This window comes from Doryrhamphus excisus, linkage group LG2 (genome assembly GCF_037039965.1).
Source record: "Doryrhamphus excisus strain RoL-2023G ecotype Guam linkage group LG2, RoL_Dexc_Guam_v1.1, whole genome shotgun sequence".
Classification (NCBI taxonomy): domain Eukaryota; kingdom Metazoa; phylum Chordata; class Actinopteri; order Syngnathiformes; family Syngnathidae; genus Doryrhamphus; species Doryrhamphus excisus.
The window spans coordinates 8,551,251-8,577,934 of record NC_136358.1 but is presented as its reverse complement, the minus strand read 5'-3'; the positions used below and the strand labels follow the sequence as shown (position 1 = coordinate 8,577,934).

General features: G+C 40.8%; 1 protein-coding gene and 1 long non-coding RNA gene across 2 annotated transcripts; one reads left to right on the top strand and one right to left on the bottom strand.

The window, feature by feature from the left end:
* Positions 1-3,013: 3,013 nt before the first annotated feature.
* Positions 3,014-23,130, top strand: ppp1r14bb (protein phosphatase 1, regulatory (inhibitor) subunit 14Bb). The gene is made up of 4 exons (XM_058068974.2): positions 3,014-3,561; positions 19,635-19,718; positions 21,120-21,152; positions 21,229-23,130. Exons 1-4 carry the CDS (start codon positions 3,361-3,363, stop codon positions 21,295-21,297), a joined length of 387 nt encoding a protein of 128 aa, XP_057924957.1. The 5' UTR covers positions 3,014-3,360; the 3' UTR covers positions 21,298-23,130.
* A 1,083-nt stretch (positions 23,131-24,213) lies between these two features.
* Positions 24,214-26,498, bottom strand: LOC144898129 (uncharacterized). Its single transcript, XR_013627033.1, has 2 exons — positions 26,157-26,498; positions 24,214-25,155 (listed from the first exon to the last, which is right to left on the bottom strand). It is a non-coding gene; the product is annotated as an uncharacterized LOC144898129 (long non-coding RNA).
* Between the last annotated feature and the right edge of the window lie 186 nt (positions 26,499-26,684).

The following is a 26,684-nucleotide window of genomic DNA, read 5'->3' as shown; positions in this document are numbered from 1 at the left end:
GTTTATGGATATATGTTCCACGTATTGTTATATTTACAGTTCCAGTACGTTATTTGATAGAATGTGGTTAATTTATTGATGATCTGATGTCATATTGCAATCGTCCACAGATGAACTATGAAATACAGTACATAGCACCACTACAGGGTTGCCAGCCGGCCCTTAAAAAACAGAATCGTACTGTATTTACAAAATGTACACATCCCAGATTGAGTTGAAAAGGGATGCATTTTGTCCCTTAAAGTCTCTTTCTGTTCATTCTAGGTTGTGCTGCTTTGAATTTGTGATGTGGGTTTAATTTACCACACTATTGTAATGTCTTTACTAGGTCAGCACATTTTTAATATTACATTTTACCATGACATGGATGAGATTGTGCAGTACTAATTCAGATAGTTTGGGGAAAAACGTGGATGTTAGTCCTTAAGTGTACGTAGGCGTGTGTGCTTACTCAACTGTAAGTTTCAGACATAGTCACTGAATAATTCAGCTTTCTTGTCTTGTTACCATGGCTGTCCCTGAAATGGACGCACACACACACACTCACATGCTGACAGATGTGAAAGCTCCCTATACACACCCCAAGATGAGCGTGAGAGAAGGATATGAAGACATTAGAAGCCCTTTCTCTATTATACTCCTTTTTGGCCCTTTGCATTGAGTTGTTGACTCCTATAGAGCCGCTACACACAATAACCCGCACATAAATCTTTCTAGATCTTCCGGAATCGATACCTAATCCAGCTGTATTTCTTTAGATTTGGTGTTTCCTCCAAAAAACGTCTGTTTTAATTGATTCCACACATGGCTCACCTCCAGTCATACCCACTCGACTGTGATTGGTCACACTCCAAGCCCAAATTCTAATTTTGTCAGTATAGGAGTTGATAATAAATGAATAACCATTTTGGAGAGCTACTTGTAAAGTGGTTAGGAGCACTGGTAGCTACTGGTTGGAGACCTGACCTACCATGTATGAACTCAAAGTGTGGTAACATACTGTAGGTCTGTGTTTACTGAGTGCAGGTACAACATCAGTAGTACCTTACACATTTTTTGTGGGACTACCTTTGTTGAATAAACTTGGGTAGACTCATTCATCGTGGTCGAAAAGGGTTATTAGCAACTCCAGACATCGGTGGGCTTGGAATTGGCATGCATGCAGGTATCACTCACTCCGCTCCCTGTATGCACACTCTATAATGCTACACAGACAACCACTTACCGACACAAAATAAACAGTTAGGACTGATAAATTGTTACCTACTGCATGTTCTTCTGACTCTTCCACACAACGGAGAAACTCTAGCCGCTTAGATTGTAAACAGAAAATTAGAGCTTGCTCATATATGGACGTCCGGATCACATTGACGTCACAAAACTCCTTATCAGAAAAAAACTCTCTGAAACTCAGTATTCAGAGTCATCCCAAACTTCTTTCAGGGCTCACCTCCAAATGAGCAAAATGTAATTATCCAAAACTTTGGCATCGTTTAACACAAGAATACAACATTTTAACTTCATTTGTTGGTCAGAAAAGGGGGAAAAGCACAATATGTCCCCTTTAAGGTGAATTTAAAAACCTAGGAGTAAGGCCTAAGACAGGGGATAAGGGGTGGAATTGGGATACAGCCTCCAGCCGTTTGAGAACTCGTCAGGTGAGTTCATGAAAACCGGGAAAGAATTAGTGGCAGTTTGGCCCTGGGGGCACAATGCATTATAGCTGTTTGACCTTACAAAGCACACTCACTAAGGTAAGGCAACACTGCAAATGTTGGTATGGATTTGATACCAAGCGTAATAGTGCTGAGAGAAGTTATTCCTTGACTAATCGACTGTAAAGTCTATTGTTTGATGGCTCTGCTCTTTAAAATCCACTATGGAAATGTGTTTATGTTTGTATGTTCATCATTAATTGGAGAACGCATCCATTACTGAAACATTTTTAATATGTTGCCTTGACTTTTGCATGATCATTTTCATTCCTTGTAAGTCTGTAATGTGTGAAAACAAATGCTAATGCAAATGTCCCCCTAAATAAATGCCTGCTCCCACCAAATCAACATTTTAGAAGTGAAAACTCTGCTAGATTGCATGTTTTCTATTCTCTATTCTATTAAAAGTGTTTTGTGTTACCATTTTCAAATAGTCAAATAAAAAAAAATATCATAAGAATACATACGGACCCACGCGGTGTATTAATAACACGACAAGACAGCACCAGATTGGATATTAATCGGACAATGCATGCAAACCAAGGAAAAGTGTGTCTTAAATGTTCAGGCACGCTAACCAACGTGGACACTGACCGAGGTTCCACTAAGTGCAGCTATTTTTGTCACCATCACAAAAATTAAAAATGTATCACATTTAATTTCATTCACAGACCAGGGTTCAATTCCAATCTCGGCCATCTCTGTGTGGAGCTGTGTGGGAGATGTTCTCCCCGTGCGTGGGTGGGTTTTCTCCGGGTACTCCGGTTTCCTCCCACATTCCAAAAACATGCTAGGTTAATTGGCGACTCCAAATTGTCTATAGGTATGAATGTGAGTGTGAATGGTTGTTTGTCTCTATGTGCCCTGTGATTGGCTGGCGACCAGTCCAGGGTGTACGCCCGAAGATAGCTGGGATAGGCTCCAGCACCCCCGCGACCCTTGTGAGGAAAACCGGTAGAAAATGAATGAATGAATGAATTTCATTCACAAACTTTTACCATGACTGTTTCCATCTAGTTAATTGTTTGAGCAAAATAATGCAAAGTAACTTTAAAAAATATGTACTATTGTCTTTCATTCATATTGTCTAGCCTCATTGTTGTCCTGTGCCCTTATTCAATATACAATATAACAATATAACGATAAGGGGTGTATTTGATACACTAATAATGGTGAGGGCGCTTGGGAAGCCTGGGAAGACTGAAAGGGGAGCCCGCCCCACAAGTGGGCGTGGACTGAGTTTTAAAGGAGGGAGGGGACAAAAAGTCAACGTTTCTCTCTCTCTCTCTGCTACGTCAGATGCTCTCTCGTCCATGCGCTGAGAATGCAAGCTTGAGGAGAAAGAGAGAAGCTAGAAAGAGGACCTTGCCTTTGTACTGAATAAAGAAGAGTTGACCGCCTTCTTTTTTATACAAGCAGAGTTTGCATGCTGCAAATAGCCCAATAAGCCGGTTACATATTTTACGTGGGAGCGAATCTGCGGGTCCAAGTGGAGGCGAGCTGGTCTCTCGGACAACAAAAGCGTCTCTTCTTTCCTTTACCAGGATTTTCTTTCCCGATCTCCTCCAAGGCGAACAATCGAGCGTCGCTTCCCCGCCCCCCCACCCCCCTACCCCGATCTACTCGTCCGCCGAACCGAACCATCATGGCGGCCGTCACAAGCCCGGAGACAAGCCCTCAGCCCCGGGTGTATTTCCAGACGCCGGCCGGCACCACTGAGGAGCCCGAGACCCCGGTTCGCAAGCAGGGACGTGTCACCGTCAAATACGACCGCAAGGAGCTGAGGAAGAGACTCAACCTGGAGGAGTGGATCATCGACCAGCTAACGGACCTCTACGACTGCGAGGTACTGTAAAACACCCTATTTGACCAAAGCTATCGATCAGGCGGCCCTGCTAAGTGATACAGCCGCTCTAATTAAGTGCATCAATGTCTTGTATAATGATTGCTTTTTTGTCTGTATCCTCTCCATGGTGTACTAATGCCATCTTGTAGAATCATGAATGGCAATTACACATGTTCATGCATCAGTGTGGAAGCTCCTATCCAAAACTACAGGTTGCAGGTAGGCTATTCATAGCTCGTGCAGCTTTTATAGGCAAAATCCTCTTGACAGGCAGACCGTTCTGCAAGCTGATTGGCTGAGAGAGCTTTAAAGCACACCTGTGCAATATCCATCTAGCGCTGGCTATGTGTGGAAATATCATTATTATTTAACATCTTTAGGCTAATGCAGGCTTCCAGACACAGTAATAGCATTTAGATAGACACCTATTATTATGAGGGCCAACCTTTTTTGGTCTTTTGTGGGGTAGACTTGCAAAAATAGCTACTAAATATGCATGCCGGGACAGTAGTTGGCACTAGATGGCATTGAGCTTCAAAAACCAACAATTTCATGGGTGTTGTCAATCACATGGCCTACTGGGGGACAGGAAATGAGACAAAGCCGCCGACTATGTATGGCCCGGTGTGGGGGGTCCAAGGATACATCCTGTCTGTCATGCCCCACTAGTGATGGTTCTTCTTCTACAAATCAAACCCACGCCGTGTCGTCAACTTTCCCTGGTAAGCTGGGAAGCTCATGTCAACGCTGCTGAGCTGTCATTGACCCACATGCTATTCTTAGTGAATTAGCAGGTTGGGAGTATTCCTTGCGGAGCCGTGGTGGTTTGGGAGGCACACATGGTTTTCATATAGGATGTGCTCCTCGTTTGTATCAGTGTGGAATATCCTTTTGTGAATTACTGGGAACTCTACTCACCACTTAAAGGTGATTAAGTGGCCCAGAGAGGATTTGGGGATCAATGTGCTTTGATTGCCTGCCAATAATGGATGTGCCTCTGAGACCAGGGCAGGCAGGAAAGTACACAATATGGAGTGTAATAGAAGATGAAGGAAAATGTGGACCAGGTCCTCCCATTGGCAGCTTTAGTAGCTCCCACTATGCTGGGAATACTGTCTACAAGATTTTGGAGTGTGTCTGGGGGGATTTTTGCACATCTCCAAGGTACTAGGTTCCCCATCTTGGTTCTCGTTCCTCACAAAGGATGAAAGATTCATCCAAGGGCTTTCCCCAAATTTTTGATTCAAAGGGAAACTCCAGTATAACCTCTCCTTAACGGATTGGTAGTCGCTTCCCGACAAAGCATTTGAGTCCACTACAAATCCTCAATCCTCATGGAGTCATTGAACATCTCCCTGCTTATGCAGCTTCTTTTCATAACCCGACCCCTCTACAAGGCTGCCAGTAGCTTCAATGGTGGGGACACTTTGGGCTCATTGAGACGGGGGGAAATGTGACGCACGTGCTGCGAACAATGAAACCAGAGAAGCCGCTTCAGCTCAGAGCGGATATGAGGAGAACCTCCCCCGTAATTTTGGACAAAGAAGCTGGAATGCTTATCTTCCCTCTTCTTTTGTTCGCCATGTGTGTCTTTATTAGGGTCTGACTGAGGCCATTTCTACTATTGACATTAAAAAAGCCTTTTTGACTCGATTCGGAAGGGAAATGGTAAGATTCCTTTTTAAGAACTCCACCAGTCGGCCTGGTATTCGAGCCTGCCAACATGTTGGACGTTCAGCCAGCCACCTGCTCCATCAGTCGAAACAGCGAGGAGACTGCCGCCATGGCAGCAAAGCGTGGCGTCCTTGAAAAGCCATCGCCTCCGTTCTCATTATTCTTTCAGGATTTTAATAAAGAGCCATTACGGTATTGTAATGTTTAAGGCAAAATGGTTTTAGAATGTCGTCTCAACTGGTTTCCTTAGTAACCAGCTTGTTTGTTAGCAACAAAGCCTAAGTTGCGTTCAAAGACCTTCCAGTACTTGGTTAACACCAGACAATGAGCAAATGGGCAGACCAATCCATGAACCCCAGGATACTACATACACACACACAGATGGGGTTACAAGTGGGAATTCCGCAAAGCACAATTGGTGAGCAGGAATGCAGTCAACGGGGGAGGTCGCACACTATTGCTTACCGGTCAGTACATACACACAGTCTTGATGAGCGACGTCATACTAATGTAATATACAGTATTCATATAATCATCATAGACATACAACTTTTTATGTGCTAAATTAAATAATTCAATGTTAAGCCAGGAATTCGCTGTTTTGTTAAAAATCCATGACATGAGAATTGACTTTGTATCAAACATAGACTACAGTTGTTCTTCGTTTATCACCGTTAATTGGTTCCAGACTCGACCACGATCAGTACATTTTCTCAAAGTAGGATTCAATATTAATATTTGTGTACATACAACATAGAAAACCTTTCTAAATACGCAGTTTACCATAAGAGCCCTGTAGACATGAAATAACACCCCTATAGTCACCTTTACACTCCTGCATTGCACAGCACTTACACATAGACTACAGGATCACTGCAAAGACATAAGAGACGAGTGTTATTTGTTCTGAACTTAAAGTGTGGAAAGATAGGAAAGACCTGGGGTTGGTTCTCCGCTTGGGCATCTTTGTGTGGAGTTTACATGTTCTCCCCGTGCGTGCTCCAGGTACTCCGGTTTCCTCCCACATTCCAAAAACATATTCGCTTAATTAGCGACTCTAAATTGTGCATAGGTATGAATGTGATTGTGTCTATATGTGCCCTGTGATTGGCTGGCGACCAGTCCAGGGTGTACCCCGCCTCTCACCCAAAGTCAGCTAGGATAGGCTGCAGCATACCCGCGACCTGAATCAGAATAAGCGGCATAAAAAATTGATGGATGGAATTTTAAGCGTTTCAAACGGAGTGGATAAGAAGGAGAAAGTAAGAAGCCAAAAACATACCACTTCCACACAGAATGGGTGGAGAACGTTTTTTCACTCTTACCATGTTGGACATGCCATGGCTGACTCTATGCATTGTTAAGGTTATGTAAGCTAAAGTAATGTCTTATCAGCGTAATATTACTGACTCCTAGTGACCAGAATACCATTAATAATATTAATAATAGACCATAGTCAATGTCAACCACGCAACAGCGATCATTAACACATTTTTGAAAAACCTCAATAGAGCGAGGAAGAGCTATTCAAACCGCAAAGTATCGAGAGATGACTAATATTTATTTATTGTTTCTAATAGGGATGCTCCAAATCCATTGACCAATTTTTATGAGTGTGAATGGTTGTTTGTCGATATGTGCCCTGTGATTGGCTGACGATCAGTTCAGAGTGTACTCTGTATCTCGCCCAAAGTCAGTTGGGATAGGCTCCAGCACCCCCCGTGACCCTCGTGAGCATAAGCGGTATAAAATGAATGAATGAATGAATTTTATTAGTAATTACCGCTGCCTATTTTTTATGCCCTGTGGCACCTCGGAATTGTCCTGACTTTTTCCCCATTATACGGCACCCTTGGCCTATAACACCCATCATGAATTAATAAAAAAATGTATAATTGATCCATATCTGTATCAGCCGATTTCACTGGGTATTGGAATCAGCAGCATAAAATCCAGATGGGAGCATCCCTAAGCCTCTCCACAGTATGCCAATGCAGCTAACAATCATGATAATAATTACTCTGATTAACTTCAAAAAAAGCATCTTAATTATGCTGTTTTGCGGTGAGACATGGTGTCAAGGAAAGTGTCATTTCATAGTTTGGCCTGTGCGCACACACAACATGCATTGGTGGCCTTAAACGTAGCAAACAGTGATTGACTCAGGCTTTACTACAAAGAGTGGTTGTTGCACACGGCGGGACTGAAAGACTCCCAGTGTGTTTCTACATGCAACCCCCCCCCCCCCCCCCACACACACAGACACACACACATTTGTGTTAATAGGTTACATGTGGCCCCATGCAGTGCACGCATATCCAGTTTGATGGTGAGTCAGCATGTACTGTGTTTTTCTAAACTGTGTAAAGGAGTGGAGGTGACTAAAGTGAGAGAAAAAATTCCGAGGGAGGGAAGTCATGGTTGTAGAAAGAGAAAAAGGGATGTGAGTCATTAAGCTGATTGTTTAGACATTTTGTCACAGGAAATGCACAGGAAGTTAAACACTACCTAGATGCATAAACAACATCAAAACAGCACTTTCCCTCTCATGACGCACCACACACACACACACTCATGAAAGAAATAAGTCAAACAAAAAGTCCACAAAAAACAAATGGTGGGTTATTGTGTATCCGTGATCAATAAGAAAATCAGAGACTTGTGGCGTAATGAGGTTACAGTGTTGAGCGACAGTGGTTTGGCATTCTGCATTTTAATATAACACTAAAAAAGAAGAATATATTGCATGATTTTTGTCTGAGGTCAAGTTGGGTTATTGCTGCACGCAGGGATGACCTCACTCTTTCCAGTGTTGTGTTTCAGTACTGGCTTGACTTGACGAGCTTGTCGTTTTTGTGCCGTGTCACCAAGGGCTGCCTGTCAGCTAAGGGTGAAGGAATAAGGAGAAACATTAACAAATTAAACAGCATTATTGATCTGCGTGGAGCATAAAAGTAAGTAAATAAGACATAGTCTCTTTTCACAGTCAAATAAATCAGTGTGTTCCATTTTCACACGTGGATGTGAAGTTCTGTTTACATGCACTATTTCTACTTGGATCATTGGCCATACCAGAGATGTGATGCTCACAAACCCGAGGCTCTTACGTCACCGATGAGACATTTCCCTTCACATGAACACAGCTATATATGCGTAGCTAATTTATAGGAGGAGATATATATGTCGGGGATAAAGTACAGAACTGGACTTCTGTGACCACATTTACTGCTGTATTAGGGAAGAGGAAGTATTAGCAACTGACAAAAACATTAAATGAGCGTTTTGGTGCATCTTTCTTGTTCAGTGTTCTGATGTGGATTTGATAGCCAGTTTGTAAAGTATATCAGGTCCATAGGGTAGTACAATTTTACATTCTTGTGTGGAAAATTTTGCAGTAAAGTTGATCTGCATGGATATTTTTTTTTGTTTTGCTGTGCCACAACAATTTGAATTGAGCATTTTGAAGCATAAAAATGGCTAAATTATCTAACTAAATAAAGTAAAATACAAAAACCGTCACGTTTCATCACTTTCTGGCCTGCCCTCTTATTTTGGAATGCTGCACTTCCTGCCTGAGGTAAGAGACGATCATTGTGTCAGGGACGGTGCCCATGCTGTTGCCTGAACTTTCTCAGCGGCTATCCACACAGAAACGTTTTCAACTCAACACGGCTAAGCATTTTATCGTAGTATATTTTGGCCATTAGGTGTCAGTAAGCACTAGACATTGTACCTTACAACAGGCAAAATAATACCATAATAATCATAATAATAACACAGGCTACTGTTGGGGGCATAAGCCATGATAAGCTAAGACTAATGTAAGCTAGGAGTTTTATTTACATCTTAAATGGCATATTTACTCTTATAACAATAATAATAATAAATTGAATTTATTAGCACCCTTCTAAAAACATGATCCAGACAAAAAAACATAAATCTAAGTGAGTATGCAGTCTTCAACAGACGAGTTTTGAGCCTGGATCTGAAGATGGGGGACTGAGTCAATATTTCGAGTGTCAGATGGTAATGAGTTCCAGAGTTGAGCCGAGCAGAGGGCACGATGAGGTGAATGAAGGAGGAGGATCTGAGGGAGCGAGCTGGAGTGGCAATGTGGAGGAGGTCAGCCAGGTACGGACTGAGGTTGTGTATTGCCTGGAAGGTATGTACGAGGAGTTTGTCGTCTATTCTCTTCTTGACCGGGAGTCAGTGAAGGTACTGTAGGATGGGGGTGATGTGATGAAATTAGGCAGTTCTGTTTAAAATCTGGGCAGCAGTTGAAGTTTATGGAGGGACTTTTGGGGGAGACCATAAAAGAGGGGGATGTTATTATTAATAACCATTTAAACCTGCCATTACAATACAATGATGAGAAAATAGCCACCACAGGAAGTGCGCTGTCAAAAAAGAAAAAATTGATTTCAAGTTTGTAAACAGATTTTCTATGTCATAACTAATATTTATTAATATTGAATTCTACATTCCATAAATGTAATTATCAGGCCTGGAACCAGTCAACCGCAATAAACAAAGGATGACTGTACTTCTAAAACAGTAAGAAATACAACAACTTCCTCATTCTCGATGAAGCACACTCACGCAAAGTCCATTCATGGGCATCGGAACTGAGGGTCTTAGATAACCGTTGTGGGCACCATGATCACCATGATGCCTTACAACCGTTGAGAGCTCCCGTGTTGCAAATTGTGGCAAATTTGTAAACCGTGATTAATCGGATTAGAGATGTTAATCATTTGACAGTCTAGTTAGAAGATAACACTTTGTACAGCAGGTTAAGGCTGCACGTAAGTAGTCTTGGAACCATCAACAGAGCAAATGAATGAATGGATTCCACGAATTTGACGCCCTATGCTTAGCGTGTGCTCGCCTACTGTGACATAATGCTAATCTGCTCTAAGAATTGTTTGTATGCATTCTTATTTTAATCTCTGGTTGTGGTGAGAATGTGTGATCTTTTTCACTTCCAGAGTCACACGGATAATCACAAATGCCACTGAAAGGGCTGTAAAAAAACAAAATGCGGCCCGGGGGCCATTTTCAGGGCCCAGCTGTTTTTGTTTTTTTTTTTTTAGCTCCCAGCATATTGTAAAATACAATATTATAAAATAATATATATGTAGTGGTTATGTTAGGAGTCCACTGGGCCGGTCCCAGTTGGTGCCATTTCACGCCAAAGATTATGTGTTTGGCTTGCTGTGGTGCCGAATGAATGTTCGCTTGGCATGTTGCTGTTAATTCTGCGCCACAGCGAGCCAATACACCCCAATCACATAATCTTTGGCATGAAGTGGAATCAACTGGCGCCGGCCCAGTGGACTCCTAGGATCATTGGCGTAACTTGGCGTGCGCCATTACATTCCAGTAAGAAGCCAATGCTCCTTGCTAACACGGTGAAACCACTGACAAGGCAAGTGGGGCAGGGCCGACAGCTTGCGCTGACTGTCGGCACACTGTGACATCACAAAGACCTGTGTCATACTTTACGTTTATTGTGGGTGGAATTCCCCCAGGCACACATCACACATCTTGTTATGTGGATATCTTGCAGTGTCTCGGGCGGATGGAACGTTAAGCCCACACTCGATGTCCTTCTATGCTGTTCAAGTATAACCAAGTCACCTATAACAAGCGGATATCACCGATGTGTTCACAGACATGTTTTTTTTTGTTTTTTTTTTAGCAAAAACCCTGTCACCCACTGAAAACTGGTCTGTGCCAGTTGAGAATGACCGAACTAGAGCTGTGAGCCACATTGTGAAATATTTCTGCAGCCCTTACACTCTGCAATACAAGCTGTAATACTTAGGATTGTTCTTTTTGCGCCAGCTAAACTGTAATTGCACTATTACTGTATATACTGTCTTAAATTATCTTTTTATTTTTTCTAATCTGATTTAATTGCTCAGTGTTACCACTGGGTTTCTACTGGGCACATGACAAACTTCTTGAATTTTGAATCAGATGTTTTGTTGAGATAGTTTGGCATATATTTACATACAGTGGATTGGTTTTAGCATCTAAAGCGGCCCTCAGTGGAAAAATGTAGGACACCTTCGATTCATGGAAATATACATCAGCTGCAGTGTTTTTTGGGTTTATCTACTCTATATTGCATTAGTCTCACTAACAACAAATTGTCTGTTGTTCGGCACCAGATGGTTAGACAGCATGGTGTGCTAGACATGTCCCTGGTGGATGTGACCCTGAGGGGAAATGCTCAGTCAAAACACACACACAAAATTAAACAACTAAAAAAAGCAACCTAGGAAACCGCTGGGGCAGGCCAAACAAGCCGATGAGTGAATCATTCAACCGTGACAGGGTGCAGCTATGACTCTGGGCATCTTTTGGAGGGTCAAGCTTGGGTGACATTGGCACTTTGAGCCAACTGTGGTGCTATACTGGGTGAACAATTATATGGAATCTTTTGCTGTATGTACCCGAGTGGTGTGACAAATCGACTGTACTTCCCTGACTATAGCAATGGATGCTTCCTGGCTTGCTGCAAGAAAACTCGCCTGTATGGTTATGTTTTTCTGCAGCCCTGCATGAGACGCTATCATTTCATTGTGGAGGTTCTGATTCCCATTACATGATATAACAGGACTGTTTGTGTTTTATCTACGCTGATATCGCTGCAAGGCAATATGGCAGAGTGGACTGAATGAGGGCTTTGTGTTGCATTGGTTGAAGTTTTAGAACATAAAGGCGATGTCAGAATAGCTTAAGTCTTGGAGTTCGGTATGACAGTTTGGACTGAAAAAAGATACTACTGTTTTCAGACCAGTAGAGGAACCATTGGTGAAGAAAGAAGTGAAGATGTTAAGTGTAATGTACATATCTTTCAAAAGCAGACGACAAGACAGGAAGCTATTTCAACCCATCACTCTGGAATGTAAAATCCTCCTCAATCTTCCTAAAAATGCACAAAGGACAAAACGGATGCTTGTTATTGTAAGAGACAACAGCGGATAGGGAGAGAAGACGGAAAGCGGACGGACACAGTGCATCCCTGATGTGATAACCCCTGACAGATTCTTTATCTCTCCCAACGCTGATTGTTTGACATTTGAATCTACATTCAGATAGAAGCAGTCTTGTTTACATGAAGTAAATGAAGTATTTGCACGCATACTCCAGGTTCACCATTTAAGCTCATGATATACGAGTTGTAGCACTTTATCAACTTCCGTATTACTTCATGTACGTATGGATCCATGGATCCAACATCTTCCAGTTGGCTACATGTTGGCACAGGTTTCAGTCTTTCGAGAACGTTGGTGTTTGGTAGCCCTGGCACAATTTTCAGCCCACAGCTTGGCATATTGGAAAAATAAAATTAATTCATTGCGTGGAGATCATGTTTTTTTTGCCAGTGTTTATCTTTTTCTGTTTGTGTTCAAAATAACTTCAATGAATTTGAATTACATTTTCAGGAATTGTTGGAAATGGGATATGGAAGACTGATTTTGGGGCCAATCCAGATCGCTGTCTGGATCCAGGATTTTTTTAAAAGGATTCTTTAACATTGTGAGATCTGACTGCAAAAAATTGTCACAGCACATTGGAGAACCTTCCAACAGGTTCTACAGAATATCAAAGTCTGACCCAAAAAATGTAGGATTATTACTTTGGTGTGAATCACAATATGGGGGGGAGTGTGGCACTTAGCGGAGGTCTTTCTATAGTATTAGATACTATACCAATTTCCTTTGTCGCCTGTAATACAACTCTAGAATAAAGTCTGCATGTCAGGTTGCAAGTTTTGCTTTTTGTGTTGGCCGAGTGGTTAGCATGTTGGCCACATAGTCAGGAGATCGGGAAGATCTGTGTTCGAGTCTCCACTTGGCATCTCTGTGTGGAATTTGCATGTTCTCCTCGTGCATGCGTGGGTTTTCTCTGGGGACTCTGGTTTCCTCCCACATTCCAAGGTTCATTAGGTTCATTGGTGACTCATAATTGTCCATAGGTATGAATGTGAATGGTTGTTTGTCTATATGTAAGATCAGAAGTGACCAGATGTCTGGTATAGATTAGGCTGTAAGACCAGCATAATGTATGTTTTTATTCATTCATTTTCTACCGCGTATCCTCATGAGGGTCACAGGGGTGCTGGAGCCTATCCCAGCTGTCTTCAGGTAAGAGGCGGGGTACACCCTGGACTGGTCGCCAGCCAATCACAGGGCACACATAGACAAACAACCATTCACACTCACATTCATATCTATGGACAATTTGGAGTTGCCAATTTACCTAGCATGTTTTTGGAATGTGGGAGGAAACCGGAGAACCGGAGAAAACCCACGCATGCACGGGAAGAACATGCAAACTCAACACAGTAATGGCCAAAAGGGAAATTGAACTCGGGTCTCCTAGCTGTGAGGTCTGCGCGCTAACCAGGTTAAACTTTGGTTAACATCATTAATCCTATATTTAATCCAATCTAATCCAGACTCTAACCGAAAGGTACTCTAACCAATTAATTTTTCTCTTTAAAAAAAATTCTGTAAATCAAATTAGTCCAAAAAGTAACACATTTTTTAAGTTTTACAATTATAGTTATACATCCAAAAAATGCATTGAAATACATTTAAGTTAAGCATACTTTTACAATCAGTGATATCAACACAGACACTGCGTTTGCGTTTAGTGTTTCTGCTTTTGTTATGCTCACGGCTGCAAAGTAACTCAAAGTTGCAAGTGCAACTTGATAAAGATGGTGAGAAACAAATTGAATTAAAGAAATATTCACCACAGTCATCACATCATGAAGGTAAAAGTAACCTTAAACGGTCATTCATCCCTCATCATTTATACAGTAAGTATTTTGAATTATTGTATGCATATAAAGCTATAAATGGGGTTCCTCTTCCATAGGGACGTTTTGTGAGGATAATAAAACATTAAGAACACATTAAGATGCTGTGTATTACTTACATGACAAGACGGAAAATGTAACAAAACCAAAATTTATGACATTAAAAACGCAACTAATCAAGGAACCACTGTACCGACCTAGATTGGATTGGTTTTAGCACAAAATGTATCGGCCCGCATCTTGCATCCAATATTCCTCTATGCGGCCATCAATATAGAACGTTTGAACGCCCATGCCACACTGAGGTGTTGTTATAAGACAAATAAATAAGAGTCTTATGTGAAATCGTATGGGAAATTCCCACGAGCCATGAGTCACACGCCATGGCGCAACAAGCCATGTGTCTTGTGTGTGTAAAGATGTCTAAGTAGGGCACACAGGCCACCGACAAGCATTGCGCTGCGTGTCTTCCAGCGATACCCAACTACTTTTTACACTCATTCACTTGAGGTGTGTGTGAAAAGGACGAATGCAAATGCAACCCCCCCCCCCCCCCCCCGCCCAAAGCAAGTCAAGCAAATTGGTGACATAAGGCACTTTTCAGTGGCTCGGAAGAGTAAATATAGACTTCAGGATGGCTGCTGGCCTGCTCGCTGCATCAACAACAATGTTTGTTTGAGAGACGTGGGGCGGAGAGGGATGGATGCACGGATGGGAGGGAGGTGGTGGAGGACATTCCAGACAGAGGAAGTGATGGCGGGAGGCCGACGTAAAGCAGGAAGAGGTAGGAAAAGTAGGCCGCGTGGCGTTAAACAATTCCCTGTTACTGTTGTCCTGCTTTGTGATGGCTGTGTCTGAACGGAAAGGAGAGATTTCCTTCTTTTAAAAGTGACCTGCTAATGTTTGCACATAAACAATATGATTACAGCTAACATTAACGCTAAAGCACATTGGCGTAAAAAAAAAATAAAAAAGTGCTCTATAGTGGATCCCTGCCGAGTTGCCATTTAGAGTTTTGGTCAGTTTTTTTTCAGGGGGGGTCATACACGTGTGTTTTTTTTTTTTAGTTGTTTTTGCAGAAAACCCATCTCATTCACCCTAAGTGGCATTCTAATTACATATAAAGCATAAAATGTACAGCATAATGACACATCAGTCAAATGGCTACACCCTGCATGGCTTCGGTTTCAATCAAGCCTCAAAACTTGCAGTGAGTAAGTAAGTAAACTGCACTTTTTTTTTTTTTAGAATTTTGCCCATCATCTATATTCCTTATGTGAAATGTGAACACACCAGTCTTTTCTGTGCATCTAAAAATATCAAAACAACCAAAAAAAGAGGAGCTAAGAATGAACATAATGGGATGCAACTACTCCACCTATAAAGCCTTCTGAAAAAAAAAAAATCCAAAAACTGCCAACAGCGTTCCATTTACATAATGTGACCTGCATATTAACAAAGCTACAGGGACAACACCAAATAACTACTTTTCTGGTGTAGTGACACCTCGCCACACCACACCCGCTACTAACTAACTAACTAGCTTCACCACACACCTCAGGCTACTCCCGAATGGCAATGCTATATTTGGAGCTGCTGCAATTGGTGCTGTGTTGTTGTTAAAGCTAAGCGTTTTTTTTTTTGTATGTTTCTATGTGAAATCAATGCGCCCAAGAAGGAAGTTCCGGTAATGCTTAAAACAGCCAAATTACGGCAAAATACTGTAAGTATTGTTGTGGAGGGTTGTAACGAAGCACAACATGTTATCATGAAAAGTACCTGTTACTACATGGTCACAGCATGTATATAAAACCATTTTAAAGGTTTTTGGATGAGTTTAAAGAGTGGGCGTTCTAAGTGTGTCCCATTACGTGCATGAATTAGCTGCCTCTTTTTAGCTATTTTTTTTAATATATTTTATATTTTTTGTCTCTTGTCTATAAGGACACAACCACCTGTTGCGATAGATTGTACAAAAAGTTAAACAGAATGAGATTTGTCGTTTGGCATTAATGGTTGTCACTCACTCACGGAAATATTCTCACACATTACACATGAACACAGTTTCAGAGAAGCAATTGAGAATTAGCAGTCATGTTGTTGTACGTTCCAACGCTAGCACCACCGTGGCAGTGCTTAACCATGATGGACAGCACCTTAAATCTATTATCTTAAGCCTTACTGGAACAAGCAACCGGTGTGGATTATGTAGACGCGGCATTGGATGAACACCGGATCAACTTGGACTTCCTGCAGAGTACAGCTAACGACTATACCATGACTGATTCCAGCTGTCCTCCTATCCATCACTTTTCATTAGTGGTGCCACCCTATATATTTTATCCTTTAAAATGCCTTTAAATGAGGCGAGTAAACAGAAGCTAGGAGGATTATTGGAGCTGGATCTTATCCATGTGTTACATCAATAAAGTTGGAGAATGCCAACATGAAGCTACGTGGGAGTAGCATTTCTTGAGTGCAGGAATTTTTCATATTTTTTCTGTGAATGTTATTCCTGTGAATAGCAGGGATTTACTGTATAATGTTCCCATTTGAACCATATTGGAAGTTCATGTCATTCCAGGCTCATTAGTAGCTGGACTAAATCCCGCCAAGTCATGATCAGGTTTTTCCAACGGAAAAATCCTGACTAGCTTCATGGGCCACGCAGCATAATGGGCCTGAAATATATTATATATAGTGATGACCCACTTTGTGTGCGTACTTGTGTGTGTCTGCGTGTTTTACATTACGAGTGTAGCTTCTGTTTTTTCAGCCATATCTGGCATTTGATCTGTGCAAGCCTGCAGCTGCTACTACTACTACACACCGAGAGAAATCCTACATGGGCCTCCCTAGTCCTCACAACACACACACACACACACACAAAACTGCTCTCATGCTGTCACATCTCATTCTGCTTCAACTCTGCACACAGACAGCATGTCTGCTGCCATGTTGGCGCTTTAATGAAATTTGACCCTGGTCGTGTAGCTCATTTTCATTAATAACATGTTTTATATTAAAAAGAACATAAATAGATGCACACACTGACTAGGAGTAATACACAACACATTCATCCCTGTTTATTATAAAATAAGGCCTTTGTGGATGATGTATCATTGAGCTGTCAGGCTTGTTATGATCCTCCAAGCAGGAAGTAAGCTGATCTTCTATTTGCCATTCAAATGTGTTGCCCTTTTGGATCTCTTGTACACCACTTTGTTTGTGTACATTTCCACTGAGGGCCGCATACTGAAAAATCATAGGATTGTGCACTGTGGCCATTTTGATGTTCTCAGGGTACTTGAAAAGTTGTAAATACATCAAAGGAAAGTGTGGTATTATATTTAATAAGAACAAGCCATGAAATGCCCCCATCATGTATTTTTTTAAACACTGTTATTAGAATGCAGTGGAACCTTGGTTATCATAGACTCTGGACTCTAACCAAAACAGATGCCATCCATCCATGTTCTCTCACGGTTGTCCGGGTCACGGGGGCAATAGTCTAAGTAGGGAAGCCCAGACTTCACGATCCCCGGCCACCTCATTCAGTTCCACCGGGAGGACACCAAGGCATTCCCAGGCCAGCTGTGAGACATAATCCCTCCAGGGTGTCCTAGGTCTGCCCTGGGGCCTTTTCCTGGAATTTTCTGGACACCAATCCTTAAAAAGCCTGACCTGCTGATTCTGATTATGGATGATTTCTTTTTATGAGTGCCAGCATACCAGTCCAGGGTGTACCCCACCTCTCACCCATAGCTGGAATAGGCTCCAGCATACCTCCGCAACCCTAGCGAGGATAAGTGGCATCAAAAATGGATGGATGGACTACCAGCATATTTTGATGAAAACCACAGGACAATGAAACAATACACACTCTGTTGATTTAACTACACAGGGTGTATAAATATAAATCAAAAGTATAGGAAATTGCTGTTCAAACTACTAAATGTTATCAGTTCACATTTTAAAAACAAACAAAACTACTACAGTGGAGTATTAGCCCACATTGAAAGAAAAATCTGTGATTTTGAGAATATATATCGTATATATGTCGTGTATTTACGAGGATAAATTTGTAGAGTGACGAGAAAAAAGTTGTAATATTACCTTTGTCCAAGACCAAAGGTCACATGTCCCCCTTTTTCATAGCTGTCTCAGGCAATGCCTTATTCTATTTTCTTATCTTTCCTATCTTGATTTGTTTTTATTTTGTTTACGCTTATTATGACATTTTTGTAATGTACATTTTTCTCCTGAACATGTAATTATATTTCTGCCAACAAAAAAACAGCTGCAGGCCGCAAATGGCCCCCAGGCCGTACTTTAGACACCACTTGCTAGTGATCCTTATCACTATGTGGGCAGCACACTGCACTTTGTCTTTGTTTGGGAGGGCGAAAAACTGCAGCGTGTGCAAATACCTTGCAGCTATCTTCAAGTCCAGGGCGCACACAGAAACCAGACTTGGAGCCAGTCTGCAGAATTGTTTTGGGAATCCTGCTTTTCTTTGTGTCTCCCCTCCAAAGCCTGTCTTCCGGACTTTTCCACCCCCTCTTTTCGATACTCTCGCTAACCTCCTTCCTTCCTTCCTTCCCCCGGTGCCCAACCCCCTTTGCTCTTTGATTTCACGCCAACTCTCAAATCGATTTCAAGTTGGTATTTTAAAGAACTGGTGCATGTTGGACTCCACGTATTTACATGTGTATCCCAGTTGTGTGTATTCCATCTGTTTTCTTGCACAATTTCCATAAAACCATTAGAGTTTTCCATCTTTTTGTTCTCCAGACATCATTTTTATTGCTTTCTAGTAGCACATGGCCACCACATGCTGATAGCAGCCTGTCTGGCGGTGAAAATGTCTCCTAATACTTTGCTGCTACTTTATAGACGCTCTTGCTGTCTACATCTCACACACACACACACACACACACGCAGGCTGAGGATATAATCCACTTACACAAACACACATAGACACACACTTCACTGGGGAGTTTTAATCTCCACGTGTGTAACAGATACTATGGTGAAGAGTTTCCACATTAAAAAAAGAGGATTTAGTTGATATGACACACACGGGGCTTGTCTCTCTCTCTCTCTCTCTCTGTGTGTGTGTGTGTGTGTGTGTTGGTGGCACTGGGCAGGTGCGGAGACAGCTGGTGTGGGCAACTTGGACCTAGAGTGAGATTCCTGGAGAAGCATACGAATATAGGGCAGCATGGAAAGGCAGGGGGAAACCATGTTTTCAGTGTTTGCTGCCAGTTCCCTTCTACAATTTATTGATTTCTATATTTAGAAATAACCTGGCAGTTTGAAAACATTGTCAGTTATTATTTTTTATCTAATCAAACAATGTTTGTTATTACATGTTTCCACCTCCTGTAGAGCTACAAATGTCAGCTTCTCTTCTCATGGAAACACTTCGCCCTCTAGCGGTCAAGTAGATAACTGTAAGGGGGAAAGAAGGAATGACTTTCTGGCCAAAAGAGGTTCCTAGCGTTATTCTGTGTCTAGTCAAGGCTTGCTCAGTGTTCTTTCCTTCTGTCGTCCCCAGGAGGAGGCCATCCCGGAGTTGGAGATAGACGTGGATGAACTGCTGGACATGCCCAGTGATGTGGAGCGGGCCGCCAGGGTCAAGGTAGGAGGACACTATCTGGATGCTGTAGACCAGTAGCATCCACAGTGCGACCCAGGGGACATTAGAAGCCCTGCAGCTGCTTATTGGCCCTCGGCACATTCTAAAAATACAATTAAACTACAAAAGCACCAGCAAAAATCGGATGAAAATTATTAAGTTGTAATCGAACAAGAAAAGGTTGTAATGTAATTTTACTGGCGTTAAGTTGAAATACTAATGACATTTCTTCATAAAGAACAAACAAAAGTTACGTTAATTGAATAAAGTCCAAATGTGATGGGAATAAAGTCTGAGGGGAAAATGGCAGAAATGGAAAACATTGCTGTTGTTTTATGAGAATAAAGTCAAAGTATTAAGAAAGAAAAAAAATTATAATCATATGAGAAAAAAAAATTTATGAGAATAAAATTTAAATATTAGGAGAAAAATGTCATTTTAGAAGCAGAAAGTTTAAATATTGGGAAAAAAGTTAAAAAGTTGATATTTTTGGAAAATTAGGTTTGGGAAAAGTTATCATATTTGGAGAATTAAAGGGGAACTGCACGATCATTCATTCATTCACGATCCTTATGTGAAACATGAACACATTTCTTTCTCTTTTCTGTGCATTATAACATGAGAAAATACATTAATATGAGGTATCACTGGAATACACCAATTTTGACTATGAAGCCCTTAAAAAACCTGTGATCATGCATTAACACGTACACTGATGATAACATGTAATACTTGCAGTATTTTGTCATATTTTGATTATTTAAATGATTTGATGATTCTTCGTATTAGTTTTTCATGCTCGCTGTTACAATCATAATATCGCTGTAGCTTGGTTAATATACTAGTCAAGTACGTAAATGGAATGCTGTTGCCATTTTTTGAAGTTTTTTTTAATGAGGGCTTTAGCATCAAAATAGGTATTAACCATGACATCCGTTGTTAGCTAGCTCATATTACCATGTTTTTTCATGCGGGAATATAAGAAATATGTGTTCATGTTTCACATATAAGGATTGTGAGTGATGGGCAAAATTCCAAAAAAAAAGTGCAGTTCCACTTTAAGTCAAAATATTATAGCAATAAAGTCAAAATATTACAAAAAAAATTATGAGAAGAAACCGAAAAAAACAACATAAAAATTGGAAAACAAGTGTAATGTCAGGAAAAAAAGTTCATACTATTAATTTGCTTTGTCGTGTATAAATTAAATCTGACAGTTTTCCTTTAAATATATAATTTCTGAGAATATCACCATTCTTTGGTTTACAAAATGGAAAATATCAAATTTGCCCCCACATCATTTCATTTTCTTTCTGCCATTTTTGGTGGGAACATTTTGGACACCCCTGATTAAGATGTTTAAAGTGCACCTCAAGATGCAAATGATCTCTTCTGGTCTTCCAGGACTTACTGGTGGACTGCTTTAAACCCACTGAGGTAAGCAGGACTATTCACCGTTTCTACTGCAACGAACGTGCATTCATTCATGTGTGTCCTGCTTCTCCTGCTCCAGGACTTCATCTCAGAGCTCCTGGACAAGATCCGAGGGATGCAGAAGCTCTCCACGCCTCAGAAGAAATGATGACATCCCTCCCTCCTCTTCATCCACCTCCCTTCATCCCCGTCTTCCTCCCAACTCAGCCTCTTCCCTCTTCTTTGTTACTTTATTCTAACACTATTGGATATGTTCACCTCCTTTATTCCATCTATACATGGGAAACTAGGATATGAGGACAAAGTAGGCAATCAGCTTGAAGCACCAGTGGAGGGCTTTTAGTAAAAAAAATAATTCATCGTCTGCCTCTGGGGTTTAGGGGGTGATATTTACTGTACACCACCTACGCCTCCTTTTCGTCACCCCTACGCATTTGCAACAGTGGTGCATTTAAAGACTGGTTCTGACCACTAACAATAACACGGTGTATTTTTAGACCAGCGTCTGCAGAGGAGAATGATTTATGGAGGCAAAAGATTAAAAAAGTTTTTTTCCTATAATGTGCACTGTGGTCCATAATGGAGGCCTGCACGTTTCTTTTTTGGGGCGACTGGGGGTGGTCTTTTCTGCTGTTCTGTATGAGAAAGTCGATTTTTTATTATTTTTTTTTTAGTAAAGGACTGGTTCCTGTTTTTAAAATGTCATTCGCTCTGACAGTCCCACAACTAAGCTGCCTTGTTGTTTTTATGATGATTACTATTATTATTTCCACTCTTGATCCTTTTCCCCTGCTGCAAATGCTGCTATGCTCCCTTTCTGACCATCTTCAACCCACGTCATTCTTCTGTGCTCGGCTCATCGTGGTCACATGAGCAGGGAAAATGTCACCACAGCCACGTGGACGCTTCATGACGTCATCAGGGGGCGGGACAAAGGGAGGGCTAGTTCATGTTTGGAGTTAAATGCGGAAACACATGAATAAACACAGCTGTCCCACACATGTGCACACATACCCGGTTGTGTGTGTGTATATGTGTGTACATGTGTGTTCATAGCTGCGGCTGTCAATCATGTCAAAGAATGAGCCATCTGGTTGGCCACTGATAGGCGGCCAATAGGAGAACATTTGCTGTGATTCCTGTGACCAATCGCCAACACCTGTGGTGACAGCAGAGCTCCACCGTCTGTCACACACACACACACACACACACACACACCATTGTGTCCCTTGTCTTTGCTCTCCTCTTGACATGTTTTCTTCCTTGTTTTTAAAGAAACAGATGTTGCCTTAGGTATTATTTATGTTCCACAAACCAAATAAACGTGAGACATTCTCTCTTTTTTTTTTTTTTTTAGAAAAAAGGTAACAACTGTAAAATACGTTACCTAGCGGAACTATGGCATGTGGCGGAGGGTTTTTTTTTAGACAAATGAGATTCTGAGTCTTTTTTTAGAAGTGAGTGTTTAATACTTAGGCCTTGATACGGTGATCCTGTTTAGATAAACAATGTTTGTCATTTGACATTTACCATTTGAATACTGGTGTGTTTTTAAAGCGAACTTGGATTTATTTACACATAGGGAAAGAAAAATCCACTCAAATGTATTTTTCGGGTGGGATTGTATTCGCCTGTTTGCAGGGAGATTGGACGGCACGACCAGGCGAGTGCAATCACAATCAAAAATTGTGGATTTTTATTTCTAAATCCAGGTTTGGAGTGTACCTAGACTGTTATTAAGAAGTCTTTGGTTTTTTTTTTCTTTTTTTAAATTGTTGGGGAAAGAATTGCAAAAAATATCTACACTGACCCTTGTCACTGAAGCTAAATGGAAGAGCTAAACCATGCAGGATTGAATCAAACCAACAAACAAATGTAGCAATATCAACAACAGGTATTGTTTTTGCCCAGTTTTGTTACACTTTTATGCAACTTTAATAAAAAAAAACATGTGGGAAAAGTGAAGTTTTGTCTTTGTGACTTTCCAAAAATTGCTGATTATTAGCAGTCCTATGTGATTGTATTGCCACCTACACATAAAGTATTTAGCAAGCAGAAAATATCAGAAAATAGTACACAGTAAACAGAAGAAAGTATTCTAAACTGTTGTGGTATCTTGCTTTGGACGCTAAGTGGCAGTATGTACACTAAAGAGTGGCGTAGGAGCTATCGGAGACTGAAGAAGTGAGTGTAGACGAAGAACTGGTCTGTTGTATTGAACTTGGTGTTATACGTGTGGTTTCTATATAATACGTGAGTGAAATGAATTACAATCGATTGTTTCTCGAGAATACCACAATTGTCTTAAAAAGAAATTGGTAGTTGTGCTTACCTTTTTGTGACAACATTTTCACGTAACAGGTAAAATGGCGTAGGCTTCAGTACATATAATCCGTTTTTTCTCCAAACAAATCTTAAAATGAAAAAGGTACCATTTATAAATGTTTCGAACGTTGTGTAAATGCAGACTTCCGGGTTCAGTAGTAATGGCGCATGTGATTGGGTCAAACTCAACAGAGGCCCTCCTTGCTGATTGGTTACATCTGTGGTACTTCATAGTCTGGCAAATGTCGTCATTTTTTTTTTTTTTTGACCGTCCACGACTTGATGTGTGAGAATTGCAGCTCCACAATGCTGTCGCTTTAATGCATCACACGCAGTCAGGTGGATTATAGACTTCTTTTATTTGGAGTGTGTCCTGGCTGTAACAAACACATTTTGACACAGCAATTACAGGCGAGTGTCGACTTTGGTCATGGGATAATCACGTCTGAGCACTTGCTACAGAAGCTTTAACTCCATTTTGTAAATCAAGTGTTTCATAGGTGCACTAACAAAACAATGAAATTCGCTGTAATCCAATAAAGGGAGTCTATCTATCTATCTATCTATCTATCTATTTCAATTACGTGAAAAGTTAACTTGTTAAAAACTTTTACGTGATGTCCCTGAACATGGCCATCATGGCTGCCACTGCTAACGTGCAGTGTGCTATGCTAAATGAGGCCCGGCAATTAGCCTAAACCACGTAGCAACGAGAAGAAAGAGCATATTGACAACAAAATGGTTACAAAGACATAAAATATTACCTGCACAGTTAACAAGCACAGTTTGACAGAGGAATGACAGGTGAGCGTCGACTTTAGTCAAGGGATAATCTACATTGTGCATGACTGATTACAAATCACACAAGAAAGTGCATATTACATTGGAAATGACAAAGTACACGGTAAACATGAAGTCAGAATCTTGCACATACCACCACTGACCAGTAACAGGCGCTGTTGTGCAACACTGCCATAATTTACATAGGACATTAACGCTCTCTTACATTCATACAGTACATACGTATATAGTATATATAAATAGTACATTTATACATGTGTATCAGGGGTGTACACACTTTTTCACCATGCAAGCTACAAGTCAAAGTGATCTACCTCTTAATATGAAACACATATACATTAATTCTAACTGGTAAACTACTAAATGCTATCCACAGTTTCAAAATAGTTCATATCATTCAGTAATTCACAATAAAATTCAAAATGGCAATAATTACACATAATTCCTCAACACTAAATCGAGAAGAGACACTGGCGGCAGGCCTCTCAGGGAGAGTTAAGGAGTCCCCCAAAGCCATATAAAGTTGATATTATATCATAAATGAGACTATATTGGACACAGACACGTGTTTTCTTTTGAAAAGTGTTTATTACGGACGATCATCTCAAAGCTGCTTGCTGAGTTTGCGTGCCTGCCTCTCGCGGGCTTCGAAGGCCCACTTGGTCTCCATCAACTCATCCAGCTGGCGTCGTATGCGTGCCATGTCGAGCTGCGAGGCCTCGCACTGCTCCCTGAGCGCTGCCGACTCCACGCGTAGCTGCGTTGCGGCCAACGATAGCTGGTCGCTGCGCTCGCGACACTGTGTCTGCATCCTCTTGGCGTCACGCAGAAGCGACTCCACGCTCACCGTCACAGACTGAAACTGGTCATTGGACATTTCCTATCAGAAAATAATGATAAGGTCAAAGGTCAGGGTTACAATCACAACTGCTGGTAATACTTTGAATATTTCATGTAATTATAAATCCTTTTTAAATTCACTATTTCTGCTGTTACAACATGTCATTTTGTTGGTTTATAAAAGGGGTGTCAAGTTTGGTGTTTGTGTGTCTCTCCAAACATCACAGTAACATTACTGACCCCTAGCAGCCAGAGTAAAACCCTACATATAATCACGTCTTTGAATGCATCTTCTAAATAATTTTAGCTCAGTCAGCAATTTTCTACTTGGAAATGCTTAATTTAATGTATTATGAAATTTACTGGTGAAAAACTGCTCAACATTTTTCTCCGTACACTTTGTTTTTCCATTTTTAATTTTTTTTAAAAACTTTATTCTCAAATGTTTTTTCCACAAATTGATTTTCCAAAAATGCAATTGCATTCTTTTTAATATTTTACAACTTATTTTAAGTTTTTGATTCTTAAATGACATGTTTTCCCTCATATTAAGAATTTACTCTGATTTTTCTTTGTGTGAGAATTTTACTTGTAATGACTTTGCGCCCATATTGTGACTTTATTCTCATATTATTTTCACCTTAAGAATAAGACATATATTACATCTGTTTTACAATGTTTTGCTTCTAAATTTACATTTTCTCAGACTATTTTCTCATAAAATTTCAATTGTAATAATTTAATTATTGAATTTAATTATAATAATTAATTAAAATAATTTAAATTATAATGTAATTATTATTATGACTTTATTCTCCTAATGCTGTACTGCTTTTCCCCCCATTGTTGTTTTTATATAGCTTGTTTAATGGCATGGTTAGAATGTGCTGAGTGCCAACAAAAACATGGACCATGAGCAGCAATGGCCTCTGGGCTACACTTTGGACTTGTGTGACAGTAAAAGATTCCAATGTCAACATACAGCGTACATGAATAAATGTGCCATCTACCATAAAGGAAACAGGTGCTGCAAAAGCTTACCATGGATTCCAGAGTCAGATCTATAACAAGCCTGGAGCTTGTCTTCTCAGACTCTTCGTGCAGATGTTCCTCCAGGCTGCTTCTTTTCTTTGGTCTACTTTGCAGAGGTCCTGGTCATATATCGTGATAACAAATATAAATTAGATAAATAGCCGGTGTCTTGCGTAGGCCATGAAACCTCCTCCTCGCCCGAGGGCGCCTTCTTGTCTCTAATGAGTGAGCATCTTTTACCTCCAAGTAAAGTCTCTTAATCCACAGAGATTACATACTACGTAAAGAGAGCAAAAGGGAGCCATGAGATGCCAGTAAGCTCATTAAGTCTATTTCCATCGATCTCTGTGTGTTTGTGTGCGCATGTGTACATGTGTTGCTATGCTTCACACAATGGCACTAGCAAAGGCTGATAATTGAGAAAGGAGTCATCATAATACAGTCGGTGATGGAGATGAGTGATATACACATTTTACACTTGTGGAAATTTACAAACCTGTTAGTAAGATCAGTATTTTGCTACGTCTCTCTGTTAAT

Excerpts from the sequence above, each read along its gene's own strand:
- ppp1r14bb (XM_058068974.2), top strand. The coding sequence starts at position 3,361 with ATGGCGGCCGTCACAAGCCCGGAGACAAGCCCTCAGCCCCGGGTGTAT. Across the intron at positions 19,719-21,119 it reads AGCGGGCCGCCAGGGTCAAG|GACTTACTGGTGGACTGCTT; the intron begins GTAGGAGGACAC and ends CTGGTCTTCCAG. Across the intron at positions 21,153-21,228 it reads ACTGCTTTAAACCCACTGAG|GACTTCATCTCAGAGCTCCT; the intron begins GTAAGCAGGACT and ends CTCCTGCTCCAG.